The sequence below is a fragment of the Urocitellus parryii genome, chromosome 1, assembly GCF_045843805.1.
Source record: "Urocitellus parryii isolate mUroPar1 chromosome 1, mUroPar1.hap1, whole genome shotgun sequence".
Taxonomy (NCBI): Eukaryota; Metazoa; Chordata; class Mammalia; order Rodentia; family Sciuridae; genus Urocitellus; species Urocitellus parryii.
In genome coordinates this window covers 112617638-112631946 of record NC_135531.1, presented here as the reverse complement: position 1 = coordinate 112631946, position 14309 = coordinate 112617638, and the positions used below count along the sequence as shown (strand labels likewise).

The window sequence follows — 14309 nt, the reverse complement described above, 5'->3', positions numbered from 1 at the left end:
CTAGAATTTCATCAGTACATAGTCCTGTTTTATAATACCTGCTTTAACCCATCTTGAAACTGCAGGAGAGGGTTCTTTTGCCATCATCAACTGTTATTATTATGAAAATAAAGAGCAGAAACATCACTTCCAAGCCTTTGACACTTCTATTGCATCCTATCACACATATACTTCCTTGTGGGTTGTTATGAAGCATAAGTAATCCAGGTGCAGTGATGCACACCTGTAATCCCAGTGCCTGGGGAGCTTGGGGTAGGAGGATCACAGTGTGACAATTTAGTGAGGCCCTATCTCAAAAAATAAGGCAAAATATGGAAAGGGCTAGGGATGTAGCTTAGTAGAATAGTGCCCCTGGGTTCAAAACCCAGTATCAAAAAAAAAAAAAAAAAGGCTTAAATAAGACAAAGTATATGATACTATCTAGTGTAGTCCCTGCTGCATTTCTTTGGTTTTGTAAATATGAGTACTATGCTAAGCAGGAGATAACAAGGTTTTCAAGGACACTTGCCTGAAACATGATGGTAAAGGCAGATAAATCACAATGCAGGGTGATAGTTGCCAGAGAGTTATGGCAACCTACAAGGTAAGCTCTGAACTCAAGACAGTATAGAGTCCACAGAGCTGTTTAGTTCCATCAGGAGGTGCTGGGCCAGCAGAAGAAAAGAGCTCCTCTGGGAAAACAGCAAGTGGCATATTGAGGCCCTGGCATGGGAGGCTGCAGTGGCTTCCACATAAGCTTTAGCAGCAGCCTCCAAGACCAAGGTTGTAGCTGTGGTCTGGGCAGGGTTGATGGTCCCAGAGCCTACAGAGTCAAGGGAGATTACAAGAAGTGTTCCCTGCCACCAAACTGGGTTGCCTAGTCCAGGACACGAAGATCAAATCCCTGGAGATCTTCTCCCTGCCCATCAAAGAGTCTGAAGTCATTGACTTTTTCCTGGGAGGATGACTCAAGGATGAGGTTTTGAAGATAATGCCTTTGGAGAAGCAGACTCACTCTGGTCAGTGTACCAGGTTCAAGAGATTAGTTCTTTTCATAGACTACAATGGTCATATCAACCCAGGAGTTAAGGATGCCAAGAAGGCAGCCAGCACTATCTTAGGGGCCACGATGCTGGCTAAACTCTCCATTTTACCTATGTGGAAAGGCCACAGGACGGGGGAACAAGATTTGAAAACCCCATACTGTCCCTTGCAAGGTGGCAGGATGCTGTGGTTCTGTGCTGGTGCACCTCATCCCTCCTCCGGGGGCACTGGCACCATCTCAGCTTCTGTGCCCAAGAAGCTGCTGCTGATGGCATTATTAATGACTGCTACACTTCTTCCAGGGCAGCACTGCCAACAGGGGCAATTTTGCCAATGCCACCTTTGATGCCATCTCTGAGACCTACATTTATCTGACCCTGCCTCTGGAAAGAGACTATGTTCACTAAGTCTCTCTCTCTCAGGAAAAACCACACCAAAGTCTCTCTGCACAGAGGACTCAGGAACCAGCTATGGATACAACATAAGGTTTTTGTACAAGAAAAATAAAGTGAATCAAACCTGTTTACAAAAAACAAAATACAAAACAAAAACAAAAAAGAAAGAAAGAAAGAAAACAAAGTAAGAAAGAAAAAAGAAAAAAGGTGGCTTAGTTGCACTGCACAGCCATATCATTGAGTTTAGAGAAAAAGCCACCTATATATCCTGGGATTGCAAGTACATAGGTTCTGGGCTATGAAAATGGATTTCAGATAAAACTAACTTACAGGACTTTGCAGGATCTACATCAGGGAAGTTCTTAGAGCAAGCAGCTGGATTAGTCCTCTACTCCATGACTTAGGATCCCTGTAAACTCAATAGAGTTTGTCATTTAAAAAAGCCTCTGGTCCTCAAGGGCAACCTGTGAAGTGCAGCTGTTTCCCTGTATCCCAAAAAGCTCAATGGCAGGTCAGTTTTGTAGCTCCCCCAACTACCCAAAGGGATAGGCTGAAATCACTTCTCAGTGACCCACAAGTGACTTACAAGTTTCTATCTTGCTCCATGCTCTCACCTAAGAAAAAAACTCAGTGTTTCCTAGAATAACTTGATAATCAAGTTTCCTCAGCTGGGCCACTTATCTTTTAGGTATTTTTTCAGGATAGGTTCGGGTCTAAGGGTCATAGTCAGGTCCCCTTATTTATTTATGTTTCCTCTTCTATTTTCTCAACCCTTACAGTTACTTAGAGGCAGTGCTTACAATTGGAGCTAGAAGCCAGAGGGTTTATGCCAGTGGCGGGTTGACGTTCATATTCTTCAGTACAATACTAGTCCCACGTTCAGCGGCTAACTCAGGCTAACTCAGAATGGGACGCAGCCCCTTGAGTCCAAGAGAAATAGGAATCTTAGTAAAAGTTGGAGGGTTCATTGCTGTTAATGCCAGCAAAGAGCAAAAACCGAAAATTCAGCCAACCAAATCAAAAATTTTAAAATTCCATCATTTTCTATTCTTTGCTGTCTTTTAATCTGCTAGGGGTGGCGTCTTGCAAATTTCAAACCTCAGTCCCTAGGGAGCCTCAGGGGCTGGGAGTGCCGGGGTGCGGCCCTGTCCTGGCGCCCGGCGCGGCGGCGCGCACACCCCTTTTCTGCAGACTCAGGTTTCCAGGCCCCGCCTCCTTCGGGCCCAGCTGATCTCTGCCGCCCATTAGGCCCGAAACCCAGGCGCCCGGAGCCCGACGCCTCCTCTCCGGGGTCCCGGCTCCGACTCCCGACACGCCCAGAACGCGGGGGGCAGTGGTCAGCGCGCTGACCACGGCCGCGGCAGCTCAGCCTCCGGGCCACGCGGGCGAGGGCTGCGGGAGGCGGGGCGGCCGGGCCGGGGGCGGAGCGGCGGCCGCAGCCGAGAGTCCGCCCCCCGCTCGCCCTCCGCCGGCCGGCTGGCGCGGCCATGGAGGTCTACATCCCGTCCTTTCGCTACGAGGAGAGTGACCTGGAGCGGGGATACACGGTAGGCGCGGGCTGCGCCCGGACGGGACTACGCGAACCCTGCTCGTGGCTGCTGCGCCCGGGAGGTGCCTCCGGCCGCCGCCGCCGCCCCTGCGCAGGGTCCAGTCGCTCCCCTCTCCCCTCCCCCGGCCCAGAAGGGCTGCGCCCCGGCGCGGTCGTCAAGGAAACGGGCGCCCCTCCCTGATGCGGCTGCTGTGGGCGCCCCGCGACCCTTGGGGTCCATCCCTTCCCCCCCCCCCGGCCCGGCTGCGGGCCTCCGGGCAGCGGCACGGGGACTGGAGCGCTCGGACGCGACGCTCGCCATTCTCCCCGCCGCCGGCCCTCGGGAGCCCAGGATGGGCTGCGTTCTCTGGTGGCACAGCTACTCCCTCTGTCCAGACAGAAGTAGCTTCGCGGCAGGTTCATGGTGGCTTCCAAGTTCTGTAGGATTCGTTCCGATGAAACACATGTTACTTGTTTAAAACCACCTCTGGTAGCTGTTTATTAGCCGGAGTAAACACATGTGCTGATTTTAGAGGGTTTCCAAAGTTTTCTTCCTCTTCTTCTTTTAGTTCGGCAGTGACATGAAATGGCAAAATCAAGTACTTACTGAGCACCTGTTCCATAACGTAGGTCTGTGGTCACCAGGAAATGGGAAACGGGGTGACTGGTCTCAAAGAGTGCAGGAAAGGGCAGAGGTGAAGGCACCCGCCCTTTCAGTAACAAGTTTAATGAGTGAACTGTTGCTGGTTGATTTCCCAATGAATTTAAACATCTGTATGCAGAGAGGCATTGCAAGTGGGGGAAATACACATCAGGGTGGGTAGACCTTGAAAGAGTTCATTTCCAGTTCAGTTCTAATTGTCCATTTCACCTACTAATTAGTTTTCTTTCTTCCTATCTGATACTCGTACTTTTTATTTCCTTTATTCATCTTATTACATTGGTTAGGACCTCCTGCAAAATGTCAAGCAATAATTGTGATAAAGTTACTGACACTATTATGATGCTTCCTTTTATGATGTTGAATAGGATATTTGCTGTATGGTTATGGTAGTGAATCTTTATAAAATCGACCATGTATCTAGCCTGAGAACTAGCAGGCATAAATGTACTTTTTTATAATGTTCTTTTCAGGACCTATTGGAATCTATTGGAGGTATTTAGGGTTAGAGGAAGATTGCAGAGGGAATGCTGAAAGGATTATTAATATTTTAAAAATTTTGTTTAGTTGCCAATGGACCTTTATTATTTAATTTATTTATATGTGGTGTTGAGAATCGAACCCAGTGCCTCACACATGCTAGGCAAGCGCTCTACAACTGAGCCACAACCCCAGCCTCAGGATTATTAATTTTATACACAGCTAATTCACTCACTTGCTAAGCACCAATGATATTAATTTGGTAAAGTACTTCAAAATCTCTTCCCTTCTCTAAATATTGTTGGTGTTTGGTAACAGCCTATTTAAGTCCTTATGCTTTCCTAGCAAAAACTAAATCATCCTCACAAAGGATGATTTTAGAATTAAGAGCAGTGATTGGGAGAAAAAAATACAGAGTGTATGAGGATTTTTAGAATTAAGTAGATTTCTGGATCCAGCTTTTCCAAAATAAATACTCAAACTGCTTTTCATGGGGAGGAAATTTCAGTCAGGAAGCTATGTTCAATAGTGGCCATTATTTATGTAAATCCAGTGGGTTAACATCTGGTTAAATATTCCATATTTCCTTAAAAACAATAGGATTTGAACCCATTCAGGGCTCCCCCCCCCCACCTTTGAATTTTTATCCCAGCTTCTTAAGCTTACAACCTTGGTTATCTTTGATTCTTCCAAGTATCTTGCTTCTCCCATCAATAGCAATGACAGGGCCTTTCATTTGGGGAGCATTGTTTTAGACTTGCAGATAAAAAAACTGGGAAGGTTCGTTGCTCCTTATTAATTTTCTTTTAATAGAAGATCTATGTCCACCCTTCAAAGTTTTCCTATATTACTTAGCAGTTATGTTTCTGTTTTAAATATTAAAAATTTAAGTCAAATTGTAACAAATTCCTTGATAGAAAAGTTTAAAGTAGAAATAGATGTCTCCTCTTCCCTGCTGGGGAAGAGATAAGGCCTGAGAGGTGGTGGTAGTAATTGTGTGGATACTGAGAAATTTTAGTTTCCCATGCTGTGAAAAATTGCTTGTATGTGTGATCAGGCATATCCCGGACTCCAGTTTTGAAGGAGCCCCCTTTTTGGGTAAACTTGCAAGAGTTTGAAGATTGCTTGTATGATGAGAGTTTGTGTGCTCTTTAAAAGTTTACTTAACAAGAAAGTATATAACCCAGATTGTTAGCCAAACTGTTAAGATACCTTTCTTTTATGTGTGTGTGTTTTTTTTTTTTTAAAGAGAGAGTGAGAGAGGAGAGAGTTTTTTTTTTTAATATTTATTTTTTAGTTCTCGGCAGACACAACATCTTTGTTGGTATGTGGTGCTGAGGATCGAACCCGGGCCGCACGCACGCCAGGCGAGCGCACTACCGCTTGAGCCACATCCCCAGCCCCTTTTATGTGTGTTTGTGAAGTGGCTGTTAGACACTTTGTTCCTCATGAATAACAGGTTTTATAATTGTAGAGCCATGATTCATTCACCAACAAATATTAATTGAGTGCTTGCTCTATGTTCCTATTCCAGGTGCTGGATCTGTACCCAGCTGTGAATAATATTTCAGCTTGAAAAAAAAGAATTAAAATATATCATGTTTATTAAAAATGTAACTAGTAAAACAATGTATACTTTGTATTTAAATTTTTAAAATGTTACAACAAATTCTGACAAATTCAGTGTCAGGAAGTTTAGAGTAGAAATGAGTGGTTCTTCTTGCCTCATGAGAGTTCCATGCCCCAAGAGATGAAGTATTGGAGGGTGTTCTTAAATATTTTTTCCCATATTATGAAAACATCTTTTTAATGAATAAATGACCAATTTTTACTACAGCCTTTATCCCCTAATATATGGACAGATATCTTTTAGTTTAACATAAATGGGTTGACCTCCAGCCTTCTCCTTGTGACTATTAGTGAAGGAATCTTTTAATAAGCAATGTCCCATAATTTGTTTAGCTGTGTGACTATTTCTGGCCATTGACATTTGTTAATTTTTTAGCAATTATATTTAATGTTAGAATAGGACATCCTTATGTCTGCTTTTAAAAGCATTATTATTTTAATAATGGTATTATGTACATGCTCTATTAATAATAGTATTTATGTACATACTTTATAATGTCCATTACTAGGATTTCTGTAAAAGTGGTACTTTTAGGCCCTTTAATATTTTTACAGATTTTGCTCAGTTATCCTTCAAAAAATTTATGCTTAATGTACAAAGTAATTTGCCCTTTTAAGTGATTTTTTTTTTTTTTGCAGTTATTTAAACATTTACTGTAGAGCTGCACAGTATTAGTGAGGATTTAAGAGAGAGAAGGATGTTACTCCTTCTCTTAAGGGTTCTCCTTCCACCCAGGAATGCCTTGGGGCACCAACCCTAGGGAAGGGTTAGGATACTATGTCACTTGCTGGAGGCTTCTATTAGGGCCTGAGGGAGGGAAAGAGGTCAATTCTGCTCTGCCAGAGGGCATACTTGGGGTGGGGTGCTTAGGAATGCTGACTTTGAAATCTGATTAGCATTTTGCTAGGATCATGAATTTTAGAAAGAGGAAATGCAGGGCAAAAATCTCATCTCAGGGAAAAGGAATTTTAAACTCCCAGATGAAAGAAGTATGAAAGGATACTGCAGATACTATAGTAGCAAAATGTTACAACAACTAAATTCAAATGTTACTTTCTGGGGATATTAGTCTTTCATGCCTTTTTCCTCCCCAGTAGTTTACTTGTTTTCTGTTCCCTGGTGGACTGTATCTCATAGTGAGGATTCAGCATGTGCCTCTTGAATAATAATTTTTAAGTGAATTTTTTTATCAGCAGAGCAATGATCTTGGGGCATGAAGCAGCTCAGTGCAGAGGTGAGAGGCAAGTGCAGACAAATCTGAAGTAAGTAGCAGGGATTGTGCAAAGTGATTCCAGAAAGGAGTTGGGGAAACTAGGTCAGGAGCCTTGAGAGCTCTAAAAGGAGAAAAAACTTTGCTAGAAAGGGAGCGTGGACTTTGACCTCAGGCAGTTAGTCTTCCGAGAGTTTTAAGGAAGGAAGTAACATGACTAGCTTTACTTTTGGATGACTATCTTAACCAATTTGGTCTGTGGTGACAAAATACCATAAGCTGGTTAGTTTATACATAACAGAAATTCATTTTCCTGTGAGAGGCTGGGAAGCAGAAAATGATGGTGTTGGCTGATTCATTATTTGGTGGAGGCCCATTCTCTGATTCATAGATGATGCTTGCTTGCTGAGTCCTCCTGTGGGGGATGAAGTAAAGAATTCCCTTGGACCTATTTTATAAGGGCACTAATTCCATTTAAAGGCCTCTACCCTCACGAGTGAGTCATCTCCCAAAGGCTGTCCCTCCTAATACTGTCACCTTGGAGTTAGGATTTCAGTTTATGAGTTTGCGGAAGACAGAAACATTCAGACCATGCCAGTAACCTGGAGCTCTCATCAGGAAGAGACACTTGCAGATAACCAGGATGGAGAGGATGAAGGCCTGAACATGGAAAGGACAGGATGACTATAAGAATCTCCACTGCCTAGTAACTGGATATGAGGCAGCAGGGTGATTCCCATGGATACAGATGCCAGTATAAGAATGGAGGCAGGGGCATATTTCATTGGAAGTCAGCTGGGTTTTTTGGTGATAGGTACAGTTCAGAGTATTTAGAGGTCTGGGCTGAAAATATAGCTCTAAGGGATCATTCAGCACAGGAGATGAAAAACACAGGCAGAGTGGGTAGGGAAAGAGGAAGAGCTGAGGGTAAATCTTGGAACTTGTGTGAGTGAAGAAGTCTTAGCATAGCATCTCTAGGGAGAAAGAAATCCAGATGTGTGAGGCTGGAAGAGAAGGTGTGGGTGTGCTTTACAAGGGGGAAAGTGCCAGGAGCTGCTGAGTGGTCTTGCAATGTGAGGAGAACAGAATAAGCAAACCAGAGAATAAGCAGGATTTGGAGGCCGGTTGAGGCAAGTCTTTTCCATTTTAAAATGCATCATTTGTAAGAACAACAAAACTCAAAACTAGAATTACAACAAAACTAGAATTAGGTAACAACATGAAAGTAAAAATTACTGGATTTCAGTTTTCATAGATATAAAATCAAAGCATTGACTTAGGAAGTTTTTCAATTCCATTTTAAATATCTGTGACTGTCTGCATATGCTGTGCTTATGTTTGGGCCACAACTTGGACAGGCATAGTCCCGAATGCAATAATACCTAAAAGATGAAATCCCAAAGGATCAAAAGCCCCCAAACCTAAAATAAATACCCAGAGACCCAAATTTCTAAATACAGTTCTGGAAAAATAATTTAAAATTTCTTTAAAAGATACTTATTTGCATTTATAAAAATGGATTTATTTAAGATATATATAGACATGACAGAACACTTCACAAGCCAAGTTATGCAATAAAATGCATAAAATGCATATTTTTGTGAGCATAAACACTCCAGTATGCTAACATTTGAATGAGTGTAACAGTTATGAGCAGATTCATAAAGAAATGGGTCAAGAGAAATCTATAAATACAAGTCAGTATGATTGGTGCACCCAGCTTTTTATCTGTGATCATCTGAAATACTGAGACAGAGAACCTAAGTCTTGACAAGACTGATTAAAAACCACGTGGGTTACTACCATGTGGACAGTTCACACAGAGCTGGATTTTGAGAAATTTTATCTTTTATAAATATGATTTATCTTTCACTAATACCCTCTGGAAACCTCTACTAGATAAACCCCAAATAATGATTTACTAGGTATTCATTCCATGTAATGTGCTACACCTCTCCTCCAATGACTAAAAATTGACCAACTCCTCCAGAATTCAGCTTTCTACCCCTCTTCTACAACTTTTCTCCCCAATGGAAATTGCAATTTTGGGAATTTTAGCTTTCACGATACTAGCTTTTGGGATTGTGATTTGGGTTGAATTTTTTTTCTTTTTTTGCCTCTAAGTATTTTGATCTTTGGGGATTTCAACATTTGAGATTATAATATTCAGGATTATGATTAGCACTAATTGTCCTTGTACAAATACATCTTTTTCTTGGGATCTAGAATCTATCAATTGTTTACTTAATATATACCTTAAAATATATCATGATCTTCATTACATAAGGCAACTTCATATATACATTATCGTTGTCTTGGGATGCATGCAGGGATGATTATTGTTTTAAAGTTTTTAGGGATTAAAATGGAAAAATTGAAAAATATAATGAACCATTATATACCCATTTCTCACCTTCATTATTTTGCAATTCTTATTTTACTCGCATCCCTCATTCTCTATTTTTTTTTAAATTCTAAAGTCCCCCTACTCCTCACACCCCACCCCTGTACTGGGGATACAACCTGGGGACATTCTACCACTGAGCTACATCCCCAACATTTTTCATTTTTTATTTTGAGACAAGGTCTCATTAAGTTTCCCAGGCTAGCCTTAAATTTGCAATATTCCTTCCTCAGCTTCCCAGGTTGCTGGAATTACAGATGTGCACCACCATTTGTGGCAATTCTGAAGTATTTTAAAGCAAATCTGAGACATAATTTCACCTGTAAATATTTCATTATAATATGTGACAGGTAAAGACTTTTTAAAACATAACCAAAATGTAAATATTACTTTAAAATTGGCAATACTTAATATCATTCAATCCTCAGTTGTTTTAAACATAATTGTACTGCCAATGTTACTTAGAATTAACAGTGATTTACTTTTTATTGTTATTGCCATTTTATAATTTCACAAACGAGGCTGATAGGTCGAATGAGGGAACCTGGCCCCTTGACCAAGTCTCTGTTTTCATCCTCAGAGTAACTTCTACCTAGTGATAAAATAGTGATAAGTGTTGCAGTCATTAGTTTTTTGATTGTGTAGAGAGAGGGCATTTTCTAATGGTAAGGGCTCCCCTTTCCCCATCAAAAGCTCTGAGCAGATTTCCTTTCATATCTTATTATTAGTCCTGTTTCTCAGTCAATCGTGTTGCCAAGGGAATTCTTTGTGCTGATTGGCCAAGGCAAGCATTACCTGAACCAATCACCAGGGAAAGGAGAATAGGTTAACCTGATGGAGTTAAAATAGGGAGCCTCTCTGGAGCTGGGAATGTCTCAGTCCATTCTGGCCACCCATCCCCGTGGGCACTTATGTGGGAGAAGGGCAGAAGGATGTCAGTAAGACCACAGTGTCCACAACAAAATCTTCCCATCACCCATTATAAACATATATGATGAAGGAGGCCTTTGTATAACAAGGACACAGTTGGCACAGTGCCTAATATGTGGTAAGGACATAACAGAAGCACACATTAAATATTTGTTGAATGATTGGATCAACAATCCTTTACCCTTGAGGCCAAAAAAAAAAAAAAATACAGTTTGAACAGTAACAAATCTAGATTGTGCATACATCTAAAAATCAAAATAAGACTGGAGATTTAACTCAGTGGGAGATCACTTGCCTTTCATGCATGAGGCCCTGGGTTTAATCTCCAGCATAATAAAAAATAAATAAAGTAATTAATAATAATAAAAATAAAAATTGGTACAAGAGGATCAATATTTGCAAATTTGGTGCTTAGAACTATGAGGAAACCATTTATTTTCTTTGAGGTAGAAAAGCATTTTAATCTGTCACTTTTTAGTTGTTATTTTCTACTTAGCCTAATAAATAAATTTAGATTTGCAGAAAAGTTGAACATTAGTAGAGTTCCTTTATGCCCCTCACCCAATTCCCCCATTGTTAGCATACTGCCTTACTGTGGTATATTTGTCAAAATAAGGAAACTAATACTGGTTTATAATTTAAAACTAAACTCCAGACTTTATTTGGGTTTTGCCAGTTTTTCTATTATTGTCTTTTTTTCTGATCCGGGATCCAGTCCAGAATACCACATTGTATTTACTTCAGTCTTCGGTGATCTGATACTTAGTATTCCAAGTTATAGCACACTATGTCTCAAAAATGATCCAGACATATTACTAGAGATGGACTTGTAGAGATCAACTTAAATTCTGGTTAATTTTAATTAATTCTTGGATAATTTTTGCTATTTGGCAAGAGCTTATTTATAATAGTCAACCAGTTTATGATGAAAAGCCCAGGCTAGGCTTAGGCTGTCTGTGTTCAAATCTTGCCTCCTCCATTTAGTCCACAACTGACTTTGGGTAAGCTACTTAATCTCCCAGTTTCTTATATCAGTAAAAGAGGTTAATACTGTAGTACTTACCTTACTTATAGGACTGGTTTGCAAAAATAGGGCAGTGCTTGCAAAGTGCTAGAAAGTATCTCTAGCTGTGTTTTTTATTTATTTCTACTATTTAAGTAGGGACTGCCGTGAAGTTTACTTTTTTAAAGCTCTTTAATGTAAGATAATAATATTAACAAAACTTCAGGAGAAATATTTATGTTATAAAAAATAATAAACCCTGTGCAAAAACTTGCAAGTACTTCGGAGATGACAATTACGTGTAACTAACTGGTATTCTTGGTACAACTTTCAAACTGTGTGTTCAATTAAGGTTCAGTTTTGTAGTCTTAGATACTACATATGCTTTTTTTCTTTATGGTCATAAAAGCTAAAATATTTATATAAATAATTAGGCTATGCTATAGAGCCTATAGGAAGACATATCTCTCCTTTTTCTCCATTCTTTTCCATCTCCACTGTATTCCTTCAGGACAGAGAAGCTGTCAAGGTCACTGTCATGCTGTCAAAGCCTTGCATTCTTATGTAGGTTTTTAGATTTTTGATGGCATTCCTTGTTATTTTGCTTTGTATATTTCTTCTTAAAAAATATTTTTAGCTACAGATGGACACAATATCTTTATTTATTTTTCATGTGGTGCTGAGAATCGAACCCAATGCCTCACACATGCTAGGCAAGCATTCTACCACTGAGCCACAACCCCAGCCCTGTATATTTCTTTACTTATTTATTTTTATTGTTGCTTCACTCCTTCCCTATAAAAGTAGCTGTTTATTATAGAACATTTAAGCATTTACAGCAGTAGAGAATTACGACCCTTTATAAACTCAGGTTTTGAAATTATGAACTCCATTTTGTTTCTTACTCTTTCTTACTACCTCTTGTACAACCTCTCTCATTTCAGTTTGAAGCAAATATTTTCAGATATTTATATATCTAAAACACAAAGTGTGTTAACTTTTAATCTTGGTGACCAAAATACCTAACAAGAACAACTTTTAGTGGGGAAGGTTTATTTTGGCTTACAATTTCAGAGGTTTAATTCGTGGTGGACTGACTCTACTGCTCTGGGCCCAATGTGAGGCAGAACATCATGACAGAAGGGCTTGATAGAGAAGCACAGCTCCATTCATGGTGGCCTGGAAGCAGGGAGAGAGGGAAAAGGCCATAGGGTAGATATACCCTTCCAGAGCATATCCCCAGTGACCCACCTCCTCCAGCCATTCCCACACAGTCCCTGTCTATAGTTACCATCCAGACAGTCCATTCAAACTAGGATGGACTGTTTACAGCTTTCATAGTCCAATCATTTCAACTCTGAACATTCCTGCATTAACACAGGACTTTTGGGAGAACTCCTTATATACAAACCATAACATTGATTCCCCTTTAAAATATAGCCAACAATGTCATTATCAGAGACATTTAAAAATGAGCAGTAATTCATTGGTATCACAAATATCAATCTATTTTTACCTAAATTTGTTATAAAAGTATGGATGTGGCATATTTACCAATCTATTTACATATATCATTTTACATACAGTTTCATTTATCTTTTTCCAAATTCAAGTCTGTCCTTTTTCAATTGAGAGCTGTGCCATTAATGCAAACCTTTTGTAGTTTTTGGTAACAAGATATCCCTGGCCCTTCTTTTGCATTCCCACCCCAGCTCTGGAATTAGCTATTTTTTTCCAAAGATCTTTGGTCACTTTTATTGTGAAATGATATTTAGAAACACCAGGTATGTACTGAGTTTATGAAATTTCTAGATCTTTTCAGTGGTCAAAGCTAGAATTTCTTTTTTAAAGATGAAATACAGGATAACTTGAGGATAACAGAGTTCTTTCAGTTGTCAACTGTGTCTTTTTTTCTCCCACACTGGTCTTAGTTCTTAAATTGCTGAGACAATAGAATATTACATGATTAACAATTTACTTTATACCTCATTATACACATAAATGTGTGTATATAATACCAGCACAACCGTCAACCGCATGATTATTGAATACAGCTTAACACTATTTTTTAAACATATTATTTTGTTCTCAGATCTGTCCTATTATATAAATGGCAATATTTTAAAATCACTTAGGTTATTCCTTCCTTTCTGCTTATGATACCAACTAATTATTCATTCTCATGATGTATTTTTAAGGGTTTTTAAAAAATTAATTTTGTGTCAAGCATGGTTCCACATGCCTATAATCCCAGAGATTGGGGAGGCTGACTGGGGAAGCTGAGGCAAGAAGATTACAAGTTTCAGCCATTCTGGACAACTCAGTGAGACCCTGTCTCAAAATAAAAGGGGCTGGGGGTAGAGCTCAGTGGTCGAGCACCTAGGATTCAATCCCTAGTACTGAAAAAGAAACAAACAAAACAAAAACAAAAACAAATAAAACACCAGTGCTGATGAGAATGGAGGTGAGCAGGGACTGGTTCTATAACACTGTTGATGAGGCTGATTTGGAGATTAATTTGGCAATATTTATTAAATAAGATATTTACCCTTTGACCCAACCTTCTCACTTTTTGTTCTATATTCACAAATATACAAGGATATACATATAAAGTTGTTTGTTGTAGCATTATTTACAATGTCAAGAGAAAATGGCAACAAGTCTTTCAGTTTTTTAATAAATATTTATTGATGACCTATTGGCAGGCAGTAATCTGCTTGCCTAGATTGACAGTGAACACAACAATTAATGTCTGTTTAGACAACTCTTTTTCGAAGAACTTTCATTCTAGTCGAGGGGGGGGGCATGAATAAACATGATAATTAAATTACATATACTATCTCAGGGAAAAGCACTGTGGAGAAAAATAAGCAAAGAAAGAGAGATACAGAGTGCTGGGGGGTCATCAGAGAAGCCATCATTGGGAATGTGACATTGTGAAGGAGATGAGGTGGTGAGTCTTGCAGTTACCTAGGGCAGAAAGTTCTAGGTAGAACAGCACGTGCAGAGAACAGCAGGTAGGAGTATACTCTGTGTGCTTTAGGA

General features: G+C 39.9%; 1 protein-coding gene and 1 pseudogene across 1 annotated transcript in view; both read left to right on the top strand.

The window, feature by feature from the left end:
* The first annotated feature begins 541 nt into the window (after positions 1-541).
* Positions 542-1530, top strand: LOC113188047 (small ribosomal subunit protein uS5 pseudogene; annotated as a pseudogene).
* A 1316-nt stretch (positions 1531-2846) lies between these two features.
* The window catches only part of Snx24 (sorting nexin 24), a 150921-nt gene continuing 139458 nt past the window's right edge, over positions 2847-14309 (top strand). Inside the window, exon 1 of the mRNA XM_026396184.2 lies at positions 2847-2965. Within this exon, the coding sequence (XP_026251969.1) occupies positions 2906-2965 (60 nt within the window). The 5' untranslated portion in view covers positions 2847-2905. The remainder of the gene's footprint in view (positions 2966-14309) is intronic.